Here is a 15,122-nt window from a genome sequence, read left to right as displayed (position 1 = left end):
AAAAGAAGATTACAACATAGAAAGGATACATTGCCCAAGAATCTGATGGAAGAACAGCTCAAAGTAAGCAATATTTAATATGATAAATCGTTGTTCTGTCGAAATATTTTAAACGCTATATTCGCCATTTTGTTTGTTATCGCGTCAACTTGGCGACCCTGTATTGAAAAGTAAGGATAATTTTTAAAAATAAGTCAGCGGTTGCATTAAGAACTAATTTGTCTTTCGTTCTGTCAACCCTGTATTTTTTAGTCAAGTATATGATTAGCTTTCAATTAAACTAGATCACTCTGAAAGATGACGTCAGACATTTTTGAGGCTGATTTCCTAGTATTTTCATTGTGTACCACGGTTTGTATGGCTAAATATGCACATTTTTCGAACAACTGTATATGTATGTTTGTAAAATGATGTTACAGGAGTGTCATCGGAAAATTCTGAAGATTAGTGAAAAAATTAATATTATTTTGGCGGTGATTACGTTATAGCGCTCTTTGGCTGGAATCGATGCTCTGGTAGACGTTTGCACATGTGGTATGCAATAAACTATGCCGCCCCCCTCCCACGCCCCTCCTCTCATTGGTGTTCCTCCCACCGCCTCGGCATTTTCTCGGCCACCCGCCAAGGGGAGCAGATGCTTGCTGGTCCCACGGCTGCTCTCGCCACAAAACCGGGTGGGCATTTCTTCGGAGCCTCAACGCGAAAGACTTGGAGAACAAAGATTGCGCAAGCAAGGCAGAAGGTATGGCTTGCTATTTATACTTTTTTAAATTAGATAAATAGCACTATCCTTGAAATATATGGTCTGTAATTACTTACTTCAATCAGCTGGTAGAGATGTGTATTCGTTTTTTATAAATTCTGATCCAAGTGCTTGTTTAGTTGACATGCTTATCACGCTTTGTTCTATTTTCTTTTTTTCTTCCTTCCTACTCGTTTGTTGGAGTTTACGGTGTTGTGTTAGGGTAATTTACAACCGGATCAAATTACATAAGCCTAGTTTAGCTGTATCGGCTAGGGAGGTATTGGGTGTATAAGAACGCTAAGCAATAAGGGCCTACACACAACAAGAGCCGCATCCCCTGTGATGCTTGTGTGTGTGGTCATTCAATGTGAACATTCGATTAAAGGCACACCAGTTTTCTAACCTGCTTACCATTAGCCTCGCATCTTACAGTCATTCCGGACTGATTCAGCAACCCCCTACTAGGCTAGTTTGGAAAACTTTTTATTTGTTAATCTTTGCAAACATTTCTTAAACTGTGCTTTTGTCTTATAGTTGTCATAGCCGTGGATCGTTGTGATTGGGATGTTAGATCTGGGATGTATGGGGCAAGGAAAATATTTAGCAAATTTAGATATTATAGGGTAAGTAAACTGTAGAATAATAATGGTGTCTACGGAAACCTGAAAAAATGGGGATGAACTTTATCGCGGATGCGACCCCTCGTACTTTATTGTGTAGCATTAAAAATAGATTTCGCAGATACACTACTGTAATTGACACTCAATTCATCAATGTTATTTTATGAAGTCATCATCTTTTTCATCATCTTCCTCCGATGTGACACAAGTAACTACAGATACCACAGACACCCAGCCCTAACCCAAACACTAAAGCATACTGCACGTGCCATATCGAATCAGGGGCTAGGAATACACCCCTTAGAGAGAAACTTAGAAGAGGAACCAGCTTGAGGGAGGTCCAAGTCTCTTCTGCTGTGGCCGGGTGGAGATTAAAACATGGCCAGAACTTCACAACATATTCATAAAATAGGAATTTATTATTATTTATTTTTATTTCACCTTTTGTAGGTACAGGTAGTTACAGTTCTGAGAACATTCTCCTTTACACTGCCACCGGGCCAAGATAAAGCAAAGAGCAGTATCGACACACTGTCTCTCTACAACTGAACAGAAGGAGAATTTATTTTACACCATGGAATTTAATAAAATACATTACAGTCAATTAACATGGCTATGTCATAAATTAGGCTAATTATTGGGTGTGGTCAATAATGAGCGAGTTATAAGACTAACGGATGTAACGGGGCTAAAGAATAGCCATTCAAGTGGCGAGGGTGATATGATAGTCGCAAAAACACTAGGGGATGGATAGATGTGCAGAAACCGATGAATTGATGTCATAGGTAGTGAGATCTGGGTCAGATAGCACCAAATCCAATCCTAATATGGATAACAGTTAGATTGTAATAGGAGAACTGAGTTGGAAGTATTAAGGAAGAAGTGAGGTTTATTCTCTTTGGCTAACGTGTTTTAGCTAATAGACTCCAAATCTACTCCTACAAAGAGTAATCCCATAGAGTGGGTCTTCAGAAGTGCTGTCCTCTGTTTGTGTGCAGCCATGCATGTGTGTGAGTGTCTGTTTGCAGAAAAGACCATCTCTGTTCCATGTCCCTGGGTATTTGATCCATCATGTATGGAGCACTGACCTGGAACTTGTGAACTTGTGACATGAAAATCACTTGAGGGTGGAGAACGTTTAGAGGGACAATGTGACGTTGCCTCAAAGGGAACGCCACAAGTGAATTGATGTTGACCCTGACTCTGTTGTGTGGGACATGGTTCTCTGTGTGTGTCAGCCTGGTGTGTACTCACATTGTGCCAGGATGCCAGACAGGGCGGTCTTGAACTTGTCCTTGGCCACCTCCAACTCCTTCTCGTGGGCGGCCTTCTGACTCATCAGCTGGCGGATGTGGCTGTTGGACGACTGGATCATGGAGTAGAAGTTGTTGGCGTTACGACGGTTCACCTCACCGCGTTCCACCCAGGTCAGCAGCACGTGTACCGCCTCCGCAAACGCTGCCTCATCTGAGGAGAGGGTTAAAGGAAAGTTTGCACAAAACGATCTCCACAAACTAACAACGTTGATAAATAATATCCTCATTAAATGTTCTTATTTCAAACATATTTAACTACAGTATACTGAACAAAAATATAAAAACAAAAATTTCAAATATTTTACTGAATTACAGTTTATAGAAGGAAATCAGTCAATTTAAATAAATACATTAGGCCCTAATCTATGGATTTCACATGACTGGGCAGGGGCACAGCCATGGATGGGCCTGGGAGGGCATAGGCCCATCCACTGGGGAGCCAGGTCCAGCCAATCAGAATGAGTTCTTTATTACAGACAAAAATATTCTTCACCGCACGTGGCCTGTAGTTGTGAGGCCGGTTGGATGTACTGCCAAATTCTCTTAAACGACGTTGGAGGCGGCTTATGGCAACAGCTCTGGTGGACATTCCTGCAGTCAGCATGCCAATTGCACTCTCCCTCAAAACTTGAGACATCTGTGGCATTGTGTTGTGTGACAAAACTACTCATTTTCGAGTGGCCTTTTATTGTCTCCAGTACAAGGTTTAAACAGCTTCTTGATATACCATACCTGTCAGGTGGATGGATTATCTTGGCAAAGGAGAAATGCTCACTAACAGGGATGTAAACAAATTTGTGCACGAAATTGTAGAGAAATAAGCTTTTCTTTTGCGTATGGAACATTTCTGGGATCTTTTATTTCAGCTCATGAAACATAGGACCAACACTTTACATGTTGCGTTTATATTTTTGTTTTGTATAGTTGAAACTAGTTGAAACTTTATACTCACAGGCAGAACTTTAAAGCTCTTTCTAACTTTGGGGAAAACTTTAGAGGAAAAACATCATGCTGGTATTTGTTGAGGGGTAGCTAGCTAGATAGTTACCGGAGTCCGATTTMCAGTAGTGTTGCTTAGCTTGGGATCTGTTTGGTTTAACTACCCATAAGGAGTCAACTTCACTGAATGTAACAAATGTATATAATTACTGCTTTGATTATAATCACATCACAATGCATACATTTCACCAAAGCTTTTTAAAAGGATGACATAACACTGATGGTCATGTTACGCATGGAATCACTTGAAGAGTGACTAGCAAGGATGGAGAGTGGACAGCAGGATCATGAAACATCAAGTTACCTCTTCTTGGAACAGTTGCTGCCACTCAAGCAGTAGAAATTGTTACAAACAATGTTAAAAAACAGAATAGCACGGTTGGTTAAGAGCCCATAAAACGATACGATACAATACCATACATATACAGTGGGCTCCAAAATTACTGGCACCCTGACTGGCATTGCACAAACAATACTTAAAAAATATAAACAATATAATTATAGAGAGAAACTCAAAATACCAACATGTGAGAAATACTGTACTTTATTAATGTTTCAATGGAACCAACCAAAATCATACAATTATTTAATACTAAACACATTTCACCAAAATCAAGGTTTCATAATTATTGGCACTCCTCATTTAGTACTTAGTGCAACCACCTCTGGCAAGGATAACATCATGGAGTCTTTTCCTGTAATGTTTGACAAGGTTAAGGAACACATTTGGAGGGATTTTGGATCATTAGCCTATGCAGATCCTTTCAAGATCCTTCACATTCTTGGGTTTCCGCTTATCAACTGCCCTCTTCAACTTATCCCACAGGTTTTCAATTGGATTGAGGCCCAGTGACTGAGATGGCCATGGCAGAACATTGATTTTGTTGTCACAGAAACATTTCTGTGTGGATCTTGAGGTATGTTTTGGGCCATTGTCTTGTTGGAAAGTCCACCTACGGCCAAGTCCCAGCCTTCTGGCAAAGGCAACCAGATTGTCAGCCAAAATTGCCTGATATTTAACCAGTGCCCCTGGACCTCCGGAATTAAAATAACCCCAAAACATCACTGACCCACCATCATATTTCACTGTGGGTATGAGGTGCCTCTCCTTGTATGCATCTCTGTTTCGACACCAAACATGCCCATGCTGTATCTGACCAAAATGTTCAATTTTGGTCTCATCTGACCAGAGCACCTTGGCAAAGGCAACCAGATTGTCAGCCAAAATTGCCTGATATTTAACCAGTGCCCCTGGACCTCCGGAATTAAAATAACCCCAAAACATCACTGACCCACCATCATATTTCACTGTGGGTATGAGGTGCCTCTCCTTGTATGCATCTCTGTTTCGACACCAAACATGCCCATGCTGTATCTGACCAAAATGTTCAATTTTGGTCTCATCTGACCAGAGCACCTTGTTCCAAGTCATAATTTCAATGACGTTTGTCAAACTCCAAACGCTTGCGTCTGTGTCTTGGAGTCAGAAATTGATTTATTCTGGCAACCCTTCCAAAGAGCCTGTGGTTGTAGAGGTGGCGTCTGATGGTACTTTTTGAAACCTGGTCACCCCAAGATGTCTCCAAGGCCTGCAATTCTTTCACAGTGATTCTTGGGGATTTTGTTGGTTCTCTCACTATCCTCCTCCCTATCCTGGGGGAAAAATGCATTTGTTGCAAGATCAAATCCCGAGCTGACAAGGTAAAAATCTGTCGTTCTGCCACTGAACAGGGCAGTTAACCCACTGTTCCTAGGTCGTCATTGAAAATAAGAATTTGTTCTTAACTGACTTGCCTAGTAAAATAAAATTGTGAAACCTTGATTTGGAGGACATTGATTTATAATTAAATCAATACATGATTTTGGTGGGTTCCATTGAAATGTTAATAAAGTACAGTATTTCTCTCATGTTGGTATTTTTAGTTTATCTCTATAATTATATTGTTTATATTTTTTTAAGTATTGTTTGTGCATTGCCAGTCAGGGGTGCCAGTAATTTTGGAGCCCACTGTAGCTAAGTTATTAAAAGCTAGCCTGGTTCTGTTAGATAAGGAAAGATTTATAAGATTATAAGAATTAATAAAAAAGCCTGTTAGCCTTGAAATAGGCAAGGTGATTCTGCATAAACAGTACATTGTTAGCAAGCCAGCTAGCTTAGCTAGCTACAGTATATTTACAAATACCCTAGCCGCTAACTAGTCAAAACCAATTCCCATAGGCCCGTTTTCTACTTCTTGATCATAAAACAATGAATGATGTATCTGTCCTAAACTCAATAAGCTCTACTTTCTATGAACAAAATATTTTGTTACAGTAGTGTTATCTTAACAAAATAAAATGGAACCTGCTTGAGTGCCATCTTAGTCAGTTAATGGGGCTTTCTTTAGCCTGAAATGCATTGTTGTCCCTTGTATATATGAGGTCCACAAAGCCTCTTCATTGACACACACACACTTTGTTTTCCCCATATCAAACAGTCTCCACCCCCTCGTACCTTTGACCCTGTTTAACCTGATTGTCGGCCTGTCTGCCTCGCCACACCCTCTTATGAAAACCCCCAACCACCCGCATACACACTCATACACACACGACAGCAATGAGGAAATACCATTCCAATCCTCCCTGAAAGATTACGTATCGTCTCTAATACCTGCATTAGGTAAAGCTGCTGAAAGGAATCTAAGTGTAGATTTATGTTGCTTTTGTTTTGCTTTTATTTTTTCATTTATAAAGTCAAATTTGTTTCATTTTTGTGAAAGTGAGAGTTATAGTATATTGTTCGATAGAGTTGCCCTGACACAGCCTTTGATACGCACACATACGCTCACACCACGGCACACAGCTTTGAAACAGCAATGGCGACCAGCAATCTCTCTCCCCTAGAAGAGGTCTTGTCGTGTCCTGTGTGCTGTGACATCTCCAAGGAACCTGTCATTCTTGCCTGTGGCCACAGCTTCTGTAAGGCCTGCCTGGAGGAGGCCTGGAGGTCAGGAGGGTCCCAGAACTGTCCTGTCTGCAGACGGAGGTCCTCTAGAGACCATCCTTGCCAACCTAATCCAGTCTTAATAAGATATGCCCCATAGTAAAAAACAACAACATTGTATCATGACCCTGATTCGTCTTTGGTTGTGTCTCCAACAGGAGGAGATAAATACCCCACTGAAGGTGTTGCATGAGAAATTGGACTCTTACACTGAATACAAATATACAAGTGAAAAGATGGTTGATCACATCAAGACCCAGGCTCAACAGACAGAGAGGATGATAAAGGAGGAGTTTGAGAAGCTGCACCAGTTCCTTAGAGAGGAGGAGGAGGCCAGGCTAGCCAGGCTGAGGGAGGAAGAGGAGAAGAATAGAGGAATGGAGGAGAGGATTGAAGGAATGAGTAAAGTGATGTCATCTCTGTCAGACACCATCAAGTACATAGCTTCCAACTTCTCCTCTATTGTAATGACCTGAAATGCCTGCAGAGCTTTAAGACAATATGTGAAAGAGCACAGAACACACCTAAAGATCCAGAGGTGTCAGGAGTGCTGATAGACTGGTCAAACACCTAGGCAACCTAAAATTCAGAGTCTGGGAGAAGATGCAGGGGATTATACGATACACTCCGGTGGTTGTGGACCCAAACACTGCACACCCCACTCTCGATCCTGTCTGAGGATCTGACCAGTCTAAAAATGGATGGAGGGAGGCAGGAGCTTCGCAACAACCCAGAAAGGTTTCAAAAATACTTTATCATCCTGGGCTCTGAGGGGTTTACCTCAGTACGTCACTGCTGGGGGGTGGATGTTGGAGACAATGACAACTGGATGATTGGAGTGGCCAGAGAGTCTGTCCTAAGAAAGGAAGTAGTCAGAGCATCCACAATAGATGGATTCTGGTGTGTAATCTTACGTGATGGTAAATACATACCTTCGCAACATTATTTAAAGATCCAGAGGATCGGCGGGGAAGGACAAGTATCCTTTACTGATACTGTGAGAAACAAACACATCCACAATTATCAACACAGATTTACTGAAAGGATGTTTCCTTACTTCTATATGGGGGAAAGCCCCACTCTTCAGATTTGACCAGCTAAGGTTTCTGTAACAGGATTAAACAGGATTAAACAGTAGTCTAATTTAAGATAGTATGAGCACAAGAGAACAGCCAGAGATGTTGTTTCCTTAAAAAAAATTAAGATAGCGCTTCTGTGACATAATATTTTACTCAATTTGTGACTTTCTAGAGCAGGGATCAGCAACTAGATTCAGCCATGGTCCGATTTTTTCATGAGCGGATGGTTAGGGGGCCGGAACATAATTAGAAATAATTTGTAGACTGCAAATTGACCGCAAAATGCCCAAACAGATATAATGTTTGACTAAAACATCATAATTTCTAACCTTGAATACGATCACGTGTCTCTCTATTATGCGTGGGAATACTTCGGAACAGATTTCTTAAATTAAAATCACTTGGAGCTGATTTCCTGGTGTTTTAAAAGTATTTTATGTCCAAAAATTATTATTATTTTGCTCAGAAAACCTGGGGGAGAGGGATAAATCCACAATGGGGAACCCTGATCTGGAGTTTAGGACAAATACACCATGTTTGAGAAGAAGAAAACATATTGTAACAATGTGCGGAAGCAAGTTCAGGGAGTAAATACATTTAATAAATAAATGAACAAAACAAGAAACACCAACAGCGCACCGACATGAAACAGGAATAATGACGACTGGGCAAGAAACCAAAGGGAGTGACATATAAAGGGCAGGTAATCAAGGAGGTGATGGAGTCCAGGTGAGTGTCATTATGTGCGTAAGGCTGGTGACAGGTGTGCGCCATTACGAGCAGCCTGGTGACCTCGAGGCCGGAGAGGGAGCACACGTGACACATATGGGAATTGCTTTTTGGCTTACCGGCTAAAATATTGTTCAATATTAGCTAGCTAGCTAATCTAGCTGGCTTGCTATCAATGTATTTGTTATGCCGGATAGCCTTGCATATTTCAAGGGTAACAGGCTTTCTTATTAATTTTGTAAAACAGATGACCTGCGTCTCCAAAACCTTTTGTCACGCCCTGACCATAGTTTGCTTTGTATGTTTTATGTTTTGTTTGGTCAGGGTGTGATCTGAGTGGGCATTCTATGTTGTATGTCTAGTTTGTCTGTTTCTGTGTTTGGCCTMATATGGTTCTCAATCAGAGGCAGGTGTTAGTCGTTGTCTCTGATTGGGAACCATATTTAGGTAGCCTGTTTTGTCATTGTGGGGTGTGGGTGATTGTCTATGTGTTAGTTGCCTGTGTCTGCACTGTTATATATAGTGTCACGTTCATTTTGTTGTTTTGTATTAGTTTGGTTAGTGTTTCTTCTTAAATAAATAGAAGAATGTATTCACTTTACGCTGCGCCTTGGTCCTCCTCTCTTCCACATTACGATGAACGTGACACCTTTTCAGCTGTGTCTTTTATTATCTAACAGAACTAGGCTAGCTATTATTAACTTAGCTAGCTGTATGGACCTCATGTCCGAAGCCTGTTACACCCAATGCCATACGTTCATGGACACGTTATGAATGATCAAAGGTGTGTCACTTTAACATTCAGAGCAGCACTGGAGAAAATACATTTACAATGGAAGGAGACTTCTTTTATGAAGGTTCCATTAACTAGAGACCAGTGAACGAATGGAAGCAATGTGACGATCATGTTTCAGGGAGGGAGGGAGCGGTAGGAAGGGAGGGGAAAGAAGGAAGGGAGGGAGGGGAAGGAATGGTAAAGGAGAGGAGGGGAAGGGAGGAAGGGAGGGGTAGGGAATGTGTGAGAGACTGAAAAGAAGACAGAATGGAAGATAACGACAACAAATGGAGAAAGAGTTGAGGTGTTTCTGATCCCCCCCCCCCCACACATACACAGACAAACACACACAGACAGGTCTGTCAGATGATTTGCATGAATAATCCATCACTGCTTTCAATATTAAACCAAGCTGTCATAACGTGTCATAACCAGAGGTCCCTGAGGTGTTCGTCTGTATCTATAGAATGATGTAGGTTTCCAGGCTCTCCACAGTCACTAGTCCTCCCTACCAACTACAGGTCCATTATCAATACACATACAATATCTACACTTGTCAATCACTGACAATGACCAGGGCCCAATAGAATATCATATTTGGACAAAATTAGCGTTAAGCTGTGAGGCTGTGGCATCTGATAGACATTATCACTTACAATGTCCTATAATCCATCTATACAGCTAAGGAGCTAAGTGTCTTATCAAAATATATAATGCATCTATACAGCTAGGGAGGTAAGTGTCTTATCAAAATATATAATGCATCTATACAGCTAGGAAGCTAAGTGTCTTATCAAAATATATAATGCATCTTTACAGCTAGGGAGCTAAGTGTCGTATCAAAATATATAATGCATCTATACAGCTAGGGAGCTAAGTGTCTTATCAAAATATATAATGCATCTATACAGCTAGGGAGCTAAGTGTCTTATCAAAATATATAATGCATCTATACGGCTAGGGAGCTAAGTGTCTTATCAAAATGTATAATGCATCTATACAGCTAGGGAGCTAAGTGTCTTATCAAAATGTATAATGCATCTATCAGCTAGGGAGGTACAGTGGGGCAAAAAAGTATTTAGTCAGCCACCAATTGTGCAAGTTCTCCCACTTAAAAAGATGAGAGAGGCCTGTAATTTTCATCATAGGTACACTTCAACTATGACAGACAAAATGAAGAAAAAAAACCCAGAAAATCACATTGTGGATTTTTTATGAATTTATTTGCAAATTATGGTGGAAAATAAGTATTTGGTCAATAACAAAAGTTTATCTCAATACTTTGTACCCTTTGTGGGCAATGACAGAGGTCAAACGTTTTCTGTAAGTCTTCACAAGGTTTTCACACACTGTTGCTGGTATTTTGGCCCATTCCTCCATGCAGATCTCCTCTAGAGCAGTGATGTTTTGGGGCWGTTGCTGGGCAACACGGACTTTCAACTCCCTCCAAAGATTTTCTATGGGGTTGAGATCTGGAGACTGGGTAGGCCACTCCAGGACCTTGAAATGCTCCTTCGTTGCCCGGGCGGTGTGTTTGGGATCATTGTCATGCTGAAAGACCCAGCCACGTTTCATCTTCAATGCCCTTGCTTATTCAAAAGGGCTTATTCAAAATACAGAGACTTGTGGATAGGTTTTAACTTCCTACGGCTTCCACTAGATGTCAGCAATCAACAGAACTAAGTCTGATGACTCTAATGTGAAGGGGGGTCGAATGAGACAGAATTTAGTATGAGGTCCCATGAGGTGACCATGCATTCAACACGTGCGTTCACGTGAGAGGCAGTTGTGTTCCATCTCTCAATTGAAGTCGTTATAGTTCTCCGGTTGGAACGTTATTCAAGATGTATGTTAACTACATTCTAAAGATTGATTCAGTACATKGTTTGCCATGTTTCTACTGACTGTAACGGAATGTTTGGACATTTCGTCACGTTATAGTGGTCGCGCTTTGAGACTTTGGTTAGGGTTTTGGTAAACAATTCGAAAGTAGCTAATTTGACAGAAATAACGGACATGAACGAACAAATCAAGCATTTATTGTGGACCTGGGATTCCTAGGACTGCATTCTGATGAATTCATCAAAGGTAAGGAAACATTTATCATGTATTTTCTGGTTTCTGTTGAGTCCAACATGGTGGCTAATTTGGCTAATCARCTGAGCTCCGTCTCAGATTATTGCATGGTTTATATTTCCGTAAAGTTTTTTTGAAATCTGACACAGCGGTTGCATTAAGGAGAGGTATATCTATAATTCCATGTGTATATATGTATTATCATCTATATTTATGATGAGTATTTCTGTTGAAACGATGTGGCTATGCAAAGTCACTTGATGTTTTTGCAACTAGTGAATCTAGTCGCCCCAATGTAAACTCAGATTTTTTGATATAAATATGAATTTAATCAAACAAAACATGCATGTATTGTGTAACATGAAGTCCTATGAGTGTCATCTGATGAAAATAATCGAAGGTTAGTGATTAATTTGATCTCTATTCTGGTTTTTGTGAAGCTATATTTAGCTGGGAAAAATGGCTATGCTTATTGTGGTTTTGTGGTGACCTAACATAATCGTTTGTAGTGCTTTCGCTGAAAAGCCTATTTGAAATCGGACACTTTGGTGGGATTAACAACAAGATTACCTTTAAAATGWTATAAGACACATGAATGTCTGAGGAATTTTAATTATGAGATTTCTGTTTTTTGAATTTGGCGCTCTGCACTTCGACTGGCTGTTGTCATATCGGTCCCGTTACCGGGACTTCAGCCATAAGAAGTCAATGCTGATTGGGGGATAATGACTGTTTAGTTAAAATTACACTTTAGTGTCCAGGAAATACAACTTTGCCATCATTATGATGTCATCAATTTTACTTGAGAGAGATGCCAATGTTGCCATGAGCTAGCAAAGTTAGTCAGAAATAGCTAGAAATGCTAACATTAGCTAGCAACATTTTTGGTGCTGTCCCCACAATCTTAGTTAGCTAGCTAACATTATACTGAATTTAAAGTCAATCTGGCGACATAAATATTTGCCTCGTTTTGAAATGTCATTGTTTCCAAGCAACAGTATGTAATGCACTTTAGACAAAATCTTAATCAACACCTATTAAGACTGCATTAGTAGAATGTAGAATGCTCAGCTTGGCATCAGTCCTAAAATGAACATCCCAAACAATATTGTGATGAAACGTGCAACCTATGAATGTGTTGAGGATATGTGTGCATACTAAAATACCAGGCTGCTGCCTGGCTGGCATCTCATATTGTAAGGACAGACGCTGGAAGACGAGAAGCAAGTAAAGGGAGTGAACATTTAACAAATAACCGACATGAAACAAACAAGGACAGCGTCTGGACAGTGGAAACATAACGACAATAACGCTGACACCGGGAACAAACTGAGGAGCAGAGGGGCAATCAAAAAGGTAATGGCAGGTGAGTCCAATATTGCGCAGATGCGCTTAATGATGGTGACAGGTGTGCGTAATGATGGGCCGCCTGGAGCCCTCGAGCGCCACAGAGGGGGAGTGGGAGCAGGCGTGACAGTACCCCCCCCCCCCCCTCTAGGGGCGCCACCTGGCGTCCCACCTGGGCGAGCCTGGCGCGCAGGTAGAGGCGTGGAAGCCCGATGAGCCAGCTGAAGCGTGGAAGCCTGACGAGCTAGCTGAGGCGTGGGAGCTTGATGAGCCGGCTGAGGCATGACGTGGGATGGGAGCCTGATGAGCCAGCTAAGGCGTGGGAGCCCAACGAGCCAGCTGAGGCACTGCCGGTTCCTCCGACAGCGGCACCCGGACCCGATGCCAGCAACAAAAACAAAAACAAAAATGTTTTTCCTGATGCCTCACATTGTGGTGTCAGCATTCTGTAAGGACAGATGCCGGGAGACGAGAAGCAAGTACAGGGAGTGAACATTTAATAAATAACATAAAACAAACAAGGACAGCGTCTGGACAGGGGAAACATAACCACAATAATGCTGACACAGGGAACAAACTGAGGAACAGACAGATATAGAGGGGCAATCAACAAAGAGTCCAGGTGAGTCCAATATTACGCAGATGTGTGTTATGATGGTGACAGTTGTGTGTAATGATGGGCCACCTGGCACCCTCGAGCGCCAGAGAGGGGGAGTGGGAGCAGGCGTGACACATATATCAGCTTCTCAGATAAACTGAATGTGGAGCAGCCACATTCATTACTAAGCCAGTTAAAGGTCACTGCTCTTCGTAATAGTTAATAGAGAAATTGTCAAGGTGTTAGGGCTAAGATAGCAGCAAGATTACCTCTTTTTGCCTCACTTTTCTACTGGAATCCTCACATTCACAAATATTTAAGTACAAGTTGTGGGAGTGGATATTTATGTACTTCAGCAGATTATAGTAGTCAAGCCTGTGTTTAAACACAAATGCATGTGCATGTGCACGCGCACGCACATGCACACACACACACACACACACACACACACACACACACACACACACACACACACACACACACACACACACACGCACAAAACCATCAGTCAAACACTCAGAGAAGATGGGGCTTTTGAGTCTACAGCTTCTTTAAACCCAGAGACAGATTCATACTCAGACGGATAGACAACATCAAGCTCTGCATGTGTCAGGGGAGATTTGTCAACCAACACTAAAACTAACCCAGAAGAGGACCACTGTGATAGACCAAGGAGAGGTTAGTTAGTGTTTGGGTATTGTGTTTCTTTGTTTGAGAGTCTGTCTCTGTATTGTTTCGTCTGTACTATGTGAATCTGCGGTACGGCGTGAATCTGTGAGTACTGCGTGAATCTGTGAGTACTGCGGGAATCTGTGTGTACTGCGGGAATCTGTGTGTACTGAATGTGTGTATTCCCTGGGAATTTGAGCCCCACCTTTGATCTTGTCGCCCACTGGCTACACTCGTGGTCTGAGTAATGGACGATGGGTGGAGGGGAGGGGGGTCTGAAACGGTCCTCCTCCATCCTCCTGCGGTGTCTCTCCTCTCTGGCATACAGGCGCTGACGACACTCCACTCATACAAGTCGTCTCTGGCCTGGGCAAAGTCCACATGGAGCCGCCCTGTGTCCTTCTTGTCTGTACTGGAGCCCAGACGCATACGGTAGCCTGGAGGGAGAGTACAGGGGGTTGAGGGGAGAGAGAGAGGGGGGGGGAGAGAGAGAGGAGGGAGAGAGAGAGAGAGGAGGGGAGAGAGAGAGGGGGTTGAGGAGAGAGAGACGTTAGAACCAATTGGTAACATCACGAGTGACATTTCACTCTGCTACGTGCAGGTGCAGGGCGATAAAGCGCCGTAAATACCCACAAACCGCTTCTATCAGACACCTGCATCTCTCTCCTGATCCTCATCCTCCATTTGGGTTGAACGATCTATCCATCCATCGCTCCCATCCCTCTGAGGCTCTCCTCTTTTAAATCTGTGGTTCCTCTGTCACAGCTGCATCCACGCTAAGTAGCTTTGTTGGGTTGGAGTAAACATCTTTCTGTTCTCTAAACTAATTCATAGAAAAGACTTAGAGACTATTGGTCTCCTAGTGACACCCTAGCACACATCTCTCTCTTCTCTCTCTCTCTCTCTCTCTCTCTCTCTCTCTCTTCTCTCTCTCTCTCTCTCTCTCTCTCTCTCTCTCTCTCTCTCTCTCTCTCTCTCTCTCTCTCTCTCTCTCTGCTTCCTCTCTCTCTCTATCTCTCTTTCTGTCATCTCTCTTAGATATAGTCTAATAGAGGGAGTCTAATAGCTGGAGTCGAATAGCTGGAGTCTAATAGATGGTAGAATAGAGGGAGTCTAATAGAGGGGGTAAGAGATGGTCTAATAGATGGTCTAATAGAGGGGGTCTAATAGCTGGAGTCTAAAGCTT

The 15,122-nt window shown here is 42.1% G+C and overlaps 1 protein-coding gene across 1 annotated transcript in view; it reads right to left on the bottom strand.

The window, feature by feature from the left end:
* LOC112081112 (ecto-NOX disulfide-thiol exchanger 2-like) overlaps positions 1-15,122 on the bottom strand; it is a 23,678-nt gene that overhangs the window by 6,190 nt on the left and 2,366 nt on the right. Inside the window, exons 2-3 of the mRNA XM_024147155.1 lie at positions 14,142-14,373; positions 2,620-2,832 (exon numbers count right to left, since the gene is read on the bottom strand). Coding sequence (XP_024002923.1) covers positions 2,829-2,832; positions 14,142-14,373 — 236 coding nt within the window. The 3' untranslated portion in view covers positions 2,620-2,828. The remainder of the gene's footprint in view (positions 1-2,619; positions 2,833-14,141; positions 14,374-15,122) is intronic.

Source organism: Salvelinus sp. IW2-2015, linkage group LG6.2 (genome assembly GCF_002910315.2).
Source record: "Salvelinus sp. IW2-2015 linkage group LG6.2, ASM291031v2, whole genome shotgun sequence".
Taxonomy (NCBI): Eukaryota; Metazoa; Chordata; class Actinopteri; order Salmoniformes; family Salmonidae; genus Salvelinus; species Salvelinus sp. IW2-2015.
Note: the sequence above shows the minus strand (reverse complement) of the source record. Positions and strands in the feature narration are given on the sequence as shown.